Source organism: Montipora foliosa, chromosome 14, assembly GCF_036669935.1.
Source record: "Montipora foliosa isolate CH-2021 chromosome 14, ASM3666993v2, whole genome shotgun sequence".
Lineage (NCBI taxonomy): Eukaryota > Metazoa > Cnidaria > Anthozoa > Scleractinia > Acroporidae > Montipora > Montipora foliosa.
In genome coordinates this window covers 13,550,348-13,557,847 of record NC_090882.1, presented here as the reverse complement: position 1 = coordinate 13,557,847, position 7,500 = coordinate 13,550,348, and the positions used below count along the sequence as shown (strand labels likewise).

General features: G+C 41.6%; 1 protein-coding gene across 1 annotated transcript in view; it reads right to left on the bottom strand.

Annotated features, from left to right (window-relative positions):
* The window catches only part of LOC137985261 (uncharacterized), a 16,436-nt gene that overhangs the window by 972 nt on the left and 7,964 nt on the right, over positions 1-7,500 (bottom strand). The window contains exons 3-5 of the mRNA XM_068832828.1: positions 3,807-3,965; positions 2,283-2,445; positions 1,449-1,654 (exon numbers count right to left, since the gene is read on the bottom strand). Coding sequence (XP_068688929.1) covers positions 1,449-1,654; positions 2,283-2,445; positions 3,807-3,965 — 528 coding nt within the window. The remainder of the gene's footprint in view (positions 1-1,448; positions 1,655-2,282; positions 2,446-3,806; positions 3,966-7,500) is intronic.

Sequence of the window (7,500 nt, the reverse complement as noted above, 5' to 3'; positions counted from 1 at the left end):
AGTACAACCCACTTCATTATACTATTAAACAATGGTAAGCCTTTATCATGCACCAGACTTTTAAATTTATCTAGTGAGAAAGAACAATTCTATGAAGCAGTAGACAGCGCTTGGCCTAGTTTTTGATATACTTTCATGCAGATGTATGGCCAATAAAAACCAAAGAAACAAACATGTTGAAACACTTCATCTAAAGAAACAACACGAGGAGGTGCCATTTTTTTTCTCGTAACTGTATGCTGTCCATCAATGGAATCCCGATAATCCTATACGAGACACCTACAAACCAAACAATACTCTAAACACAAAAGTATCGAAATCAGCCTGAACTACATGTATGTATAGATTTGAAGAGCGGGTTATAGACGTAAGAAAGAAGTGATCCTCGCAGTTATCTGGACAATTGTCCATTGTATTAATTTACAACAAAGCAACCCCAAAGTCACTTGACCCTGAGTCCAGCACGCTAACAATCAGGCTACCGCGACTCCGACGCGACGATGTGATGTTTCTTGGCAACTAATACTGCCGAGCAAATATTGGTAATTGGTTGATGGACAGCTGACATAGACTACATGACTTGTAATTTGCCTTACTAAAAGCGTACAAATTCGATATATTTGTGCAGCAGCATATTTACAGTTAAATTGATTTTCCTGTGTAAGCAGACCTTCCCAGCCAATCATCACCCTTACAAAGCAATAGGCCTTATCACGGTTTTCGACGCCATCTTGACGGGTAGGCAAAGCGGTCAGAAATTACAGTGTTTGTATGGGAATCCGATAGCAAATAACTTCTTCCAAAATTGAATTTTACACAATTTGTGAATCAAAACGTTGAAATACTAGGTAGAAGATTGTATACACCAAGTTTGAAGGATGTAGCTTTCCTTTTTTTTTAATTTTCCATACATTTGCCATTAAATTTTTTTCCCTCGAACCGCGTCTAGACGTTTGTCTACCCAGCCAAATTTACAAATGTGTGGAAAATTCAAAAAATTAACTGAACGTCTTCTAGCCAACCTACATCCTTCAAACTTGGTGAATACAATCTTCTACCTAGTACTTTAACGTTGCGGTTCAGAAATTGTGAACAATTCAATTTTGGAAGAAGTTATTTCCCATTGGATTCCCATACAAACACTGTAATTTCTGACCGCTTTGCCTACCCTTCAAGATGGCGTCGAAAACCGTGATAAGGCCTATTTTTTACTTTGGGGTTTTGACTGGTCATAATAACCCTTAAAAACTCGTCTACAAAGCTTCGATCTGTGAAAATACAGCGCCACAGACCTGGTATTAATTAGAGTCTTAAAGCAAGTTTTCGATAACTCTCTTGGAAATCATCCACCATTCGTAAGCATCCCTTATTCCACATGTATTTCGCTGTTTTTGGTGTGATTTCCTTATGGATTTCTGCTCATCCCGGTAATGGGCTCATGGCCTCACCTTGAAAGTTAATTGACCACCATTGGGCGTTCGAAATTTTAAATCGTATCTTGATTGGTAGTCTTCATATTCGGGAAGCGACTGATTGCACAAATGCTGTTCCACAAATTTCTCATCTAAGTTAACCCCTCCTCTGAACGTTTTCCACTCAGTTCCCTCCAAGAGCTTCCTCAAAGCATTTTCAATACTCCACTCGCCACCAGGACCTACCCAACGAGGAAGTCAGATGCAAAAGTTCTTTAAAATCAATTGTCAGTCTCCAGTAATCAAAGAAATTACAACCCTAGCTATGTAAAAGAGGCTCAGGCACACCAAGGGGGAAGAAAGTCCAATGCGACCCAATTTGGCCACAATTCAGTTCAGATCAAACAAGAGTACTCTTCAGAACGTTTATCAAGATTGTTGGCCAATCTCTGAAGGAAGTCTGCTTTTCTAAAATTTAGGACTTACTAGGAATTTTTGGGTACCATTTGCACTTCCTTTTCATTCTCGTGAGACAGTTGGGCTCGATTGATTGAGTTAAAAACTCGGAATTTTCGTTCACTGAGACAAAAGGAAGAGAGACCAGTTGAAAAATGCTAAAATGGTGTTTCAGGCATCTTCAAAGTTTAGGCATTTCATCCCAAATTAGTGGGTCGGACCTAAGTCCGCGCAAACATTACCCGTCGAACTTTACCTGGTGAACCATTTTTATGCAGGCAAGAAACAGCAGGTACGCACTATATTTTCGCAGTTGTCTTTCTCGCAAAATTTACAAAGTGTAACTAGCATTCACATCAACATGGTATGTTCAAATTCTTTTACACGTATCAGTCGCAAAAGTGAAAATGATACCTTCATCAGGCTGGCGAATAAGAACAGTTCCGAAGTGACACCATATGTCGGCCTTCAGATGTCGTTTTGTTTGTATTTCATGTTTAATCCTTTCGAGTGAATGTAATACTTCTGCCTCTAATGTCTTAAAATAAATAGGGTCATTCGCAAGACTGGGAGATTCCTGAAAAACAAAGCAAGCAAGTTGTACTGTTGAATTAAATAGTGAAGAGAGGGTCAAGAAAAAAAATATATGACAGCACAGAGAATCTTCAGAAAGCAAAGAGGTGAAGACAGGGAGGAATGACTGATTATCTGAATGATGATGACAACAATGAGTAGAAGAATGATGAGGACGATTACGACAATGATGATGGTGACGATGTTGACAATAATGACGACGATGATGATAATCATGATGATGATGATGATGATGATGATGATGATGATGATGATGGTGGTCATAAGGGTTTTTGCTCAACAGGGTTCTTTCTGAAAGGAACAGTTTAAAGGAACCATTGTTCCCATTCATTAAAGAAGTATTATTATTCTGGCCCCAGTTGTTCAAACGATGGATAGTGCTATCCGCTGGCTAAATCAATATCCAGGGACTAAGTCATAACCAAACCAAAAGCGTTATCCAATGGATAATGATTTATCCGGTGGATAGCGTTATCCACCTTTTGAACAACTGGGACCAGAACGATAGTGTTTGTTTGTACTACAAATAGGAACAAAAGGCAGTTAGTAAAAAATAATCATTAAAGCGGAACAAACTTTATCACATGCATGCAACGACTGTTCTTTTTTTGTCTCAAACGCTACAATTTTAGGACGTCATATATTAGGCCACTTTGGAAAATACCATAATACTTCCTTTTTGTTCCCCCAAATTTTGAATAGGCATTTTTTTTGTTTTCTGGAAACAACCCTTATGGAAAATTGGGTGGGACAACAAATATTATTATGGTATTTTCCGAGGTGGCCTATAGGAGCAACAGGCTTTTTATTGAGTTTACTGAACGATTGAAACAGGAAAAGCTGTTTCATTTTATTACAAATGAAAACAAAAAATATATAGGACCACACCAAAACTGGAACTATTGTCCCCAAAATGTTATATAAAAAAAAAAGAACAAGACGTTCCTTTTGAATAAACGAATGGAAACTTATTGTTCCTAAATAGATCAAACGGAAGGAGGCATTCCTTTTCAATGAGCGAATGACTGGTATCAGTATTGAGAGTTTCATGAACCCTGGAAAGCGCAGTGGTGTATGACCAACTATGTAAAATACTTTGCTTTATGTAATATCAAAGGATGCATGCTTTCACTCACTTAAAATCCTTAATTTCCGGCTTTTATTTCATTATTGAGGTGTCATAATTTTACAAAATGACAAATGACAAATTTTCTGTGCAAGACATCTAGCAGGCAATTTTTTTTTTAGGGGGGGGGGGGGGAAGTTTTCGAGTACTCACTTGGGCATGTTAAATGAGCATCATCTGTGAAAAAAAAACGAGAAAAAAGAGACCTCATTGTATACCTCTGTTCCACAACTGTGGAATGGTCTTAACCGGTACTGCATGGAGGTTCCATAGTCTTTCTCCAGTCTGAGCATAGTATTCACGGGCAAATTAAATTCGTCGATGAAGAAACAAGTTTTGTTTGATTTATTTTGTTCTAACTTTAGTTTTCCTCCTTCCTGTGGGCAAAGCCAAATGATAGATATCATTAATCAAACACCAACATTTCTCAAGCAATCACTTTAACATATTTGATGAACCTGCCAAAAAAAAGGAAAGGCACTATGCTTTTGTCGCCTTTAAAGTCAGACTTGTAAGAGATTCCAAGGTTTATATATGGGAACTGAACCAATTAACTATACTAACATGTTTTAAAACGTATTATCACAAATATGCATTAAGAGATGAATAGGCCCTTTGTATGGCTGTATCACGTGACCTTTCTGGGATCTATTTTGTACCACGCCCATTTTTTATGATTGACAAGGTCACGTGACACGGCCATGCAAAGAGCCTATCAAACCAATGACCTACAGATCAGCAGGTAAACACCTTAACCAAAACGATCCAGGAGGACGGTTTCTCTTGGTCAAAACTGTAACAAATTGTACATATGTGTTTTCATACACATTTACCTTTATCTGGTAATAATCAAATGTAATATAACGTTATACCGTGCTGACATATGCCCGGAAATAGTTAAAATAGTGTAAGGCCTTAGTTGAAGGACTTCGAGAGTGAGGGCCCGTGCACATGACTTGGTTGTAAGTTCAAGTGATAGTTTGGTGTGGTGATTTCTTGCGGACAATAAAACTCTTAAAGTACACTGTCCTTGTGCGTCTTACATGGTGGCAGCCGTTCACTGATCTCACATCTGTTTACTTTCAAACGTTGTTGATTCTCATGGCCTCAGGATTTTCTCTTCCCCTGCCAGCACCGCTTGAAATTCACGACCAGGATGCCTCTGAGAAATGGAAATTTTTTGAGCTACTGATGGAAAAAATATGCACTTGCAACTGAGCTGAATAAAATGTCCGAGCGGGTTCAGGTAGCCGCTCTGTTGACGGTAATGGGAGGAGAAGCGAAAGATGAAAACTCCCCGTTCACAGATTGGGAGGAAAGTGCAAGCACCAGGATAGAGCCGGTTCTAAAGAAATTTGTGGAGTATTATGAGCCTGGGAGAAAGTGCCGTTCGAGCGGTACCGGTTCAATCAGCAAACACAGGAAGCCTGTGAGTCGTATGACCGCTGCAAGACCTCACTTCGGAAGCTTTCTGAAGGATGTGATTTCGACAAAATCACACCAGGTTAAATTCTAAGAGATAGGCTCGTATTTCGAATACGCGACGGGAAAGTCAGGGATTGACTCTTGGGTGAGGCACATTTAACGAGACGAGATATGCCGAGCAACCGAAAGCTAAGTAGGCGGGCTCAGCTGAAAGTACTCGCCGAAATTGGAGGCCCTGAAGTAAATGAAGTTCGCCCTGACGATTTACAGTTAACAGGGAGAAAAAAAAAAACAAAAAGCAACCACGTTGCCGAGAGCAACAACAACGCAGAGGTCAAGAGTGCAATAATTGCCGTTTTCAACATCCGAAAAATCGGAAATCGTACCCGGCTGAGGGAAAGGAATGCCACTCCTATGCAAAGAGGAATCATTTTGCGTGTTGCCAGGAGGTGAAAGCTATGGACAATTGTGACCAGGACGAAGAAAAAAGGTACCAGGCAAATAAGGTGTCGACTCTCAGGGTGGATGCTGGCAGCTTTATATGTTTTCAAGCTAATACAGGTGCCCAATGCAACGTCCTATTATTGCATATCTACAAGGAGGCAATGAATGACAAGAAGCTGGAAAAAGTGAAAACAATGGAGACGTTCCTCAGAGCATACGGGGGATCCAAGTTGAAAGTCGTCGGCAAAGTGCCTCTCCATGTATGGACTGCCGTTTGGTAGACAGTAATGACATACTTCCGATACTGGGACGGTAGGCATGTATGGGCATGGGAATCCTGATTTTATCGTGACAATGGCCACCAAAGCAACACAGAAACTGGTAATGCACCTGTGTTCGCAATGCAGATTCCACATACAGTAATTTCCACGAAAGACTTCGTATTCAAATTCCCGAAAGTATCCAAGGAGGGAGTTGGAGGATTTAACGGTGGCTATAAAATCAGTTTGGACCCCACAGTACAGCCAGTTCAGCATGCCCCATGATGTGTTGCAGTAGCACTGAGGTCGAAACTCAAAGCAACATTAGATGACCTTGTGAGCCAAGAATTGATACCCCAGAGACGAAACCAACGCATTGGATAAACTCAAAAGTTGTGGCTCCCAAGAGGAATGGTCAGCTCCGTGTTTATCTAGATCCCAAAGACCTTAAACGGGCCATTCTGTGAGAAAACTATGAGATGCCGACGGTTGAGGACATTGCAACGCGTTTGCACAGGGCAAAAGAGTTCACTGTGCAAGATGTTCGCAACGGGTTTGGCATGTTAGTTTCGATGACAACTCATCTTATCTCAAAATCTCTCAGACACCATTTGGGCATTACCCTTGGAGACGAATGCCATTTGGGATATCCACGGCACCAGAAATTTTCCAACCAAAAATGCACGAAATGATGGAGGGGCTAACCGGCATTGAGGTTGTTGTCGATGATTACATTGCAGTAGGATGTGGTGAAACATATGACGAAGCAGTTCAGGACCAGGACCGTAACCTCTTAGCGTTCCTTGAGCGATGTCATGAGCAAAATGTCCGTCTAAACCCAGAGATCGTGAAATTGCGACAGTCCAAGGTATGGTTCAATGGCCATGTTGCATCAGACAAAGGCCTCCAAGTTGATCCGGCAAAGGTCAGAGCCATCCCAGACCTGCCAGCTCCTTCTGATAAAGCTGTCGTACAGCGACTGCTAGGGCTTCCCAAGTAACTTGCAAATTTCTTAATGCATTTTTTGGATGTGACCAAACCTCTACGGGATTTGACTCAAGGTGGTGTTGACTGGACCTGGGCCAGTTCCCAGCAGAAAGCCTTCGACAAACTCAAGGAAGCAGTCACTAGAACGCCAGTTCTGCGATACTATAGCTTAAAGCTATAAGTAACACTTCCGTGTGATGCCTCCCAGACAGGCCTTGGGGCAACCCTTATGCAACACGGACAACCGGTTGCCTTCGCTTTGAGGGCGTTCACACCCGCAAAAAAACGCTGAGCTCAAATTGAAAAAGAGCTCCTGGCCACAGTCTTTGCGTGTGAACGTTTTGATGGGTACGTTTATGGCAGGCATGAAGTAAATGTGGAGACCGACCACAAACCGGTGGAGCCCATTTTCACAAGCCCTTTGGCCTCGGTTCCACAGCGTCTTCAGTGGATGCTGATGCGCTTACAAAAGTACAACCTTCAAGTAATGTACAAAAAAGGAAAGGAACTGAATATTGCTGACACCCTCAGCAGAGCATATCTTCCAGAGGTGAACGCAAGTGAGTTTATAAGGGAGGTAGAGGGTGCTGATCATCGGGGTGGAATTGTCGTAACCAAAGAGCGTTGGCAGCAGCTAAAGAACACCTCGGCTGACGATCCAGTGGAGCATAAGCTACGAGGTCTAGGTCGGAGCAGATGTTTACCGTAGGAACCGAAAGCATTTAAAGAGTGCAGGTTTGGCAGACTCGAGTATGGCAGCAGAGGAAGTCAACTCTGAGGGAGTGTCTATGAATGA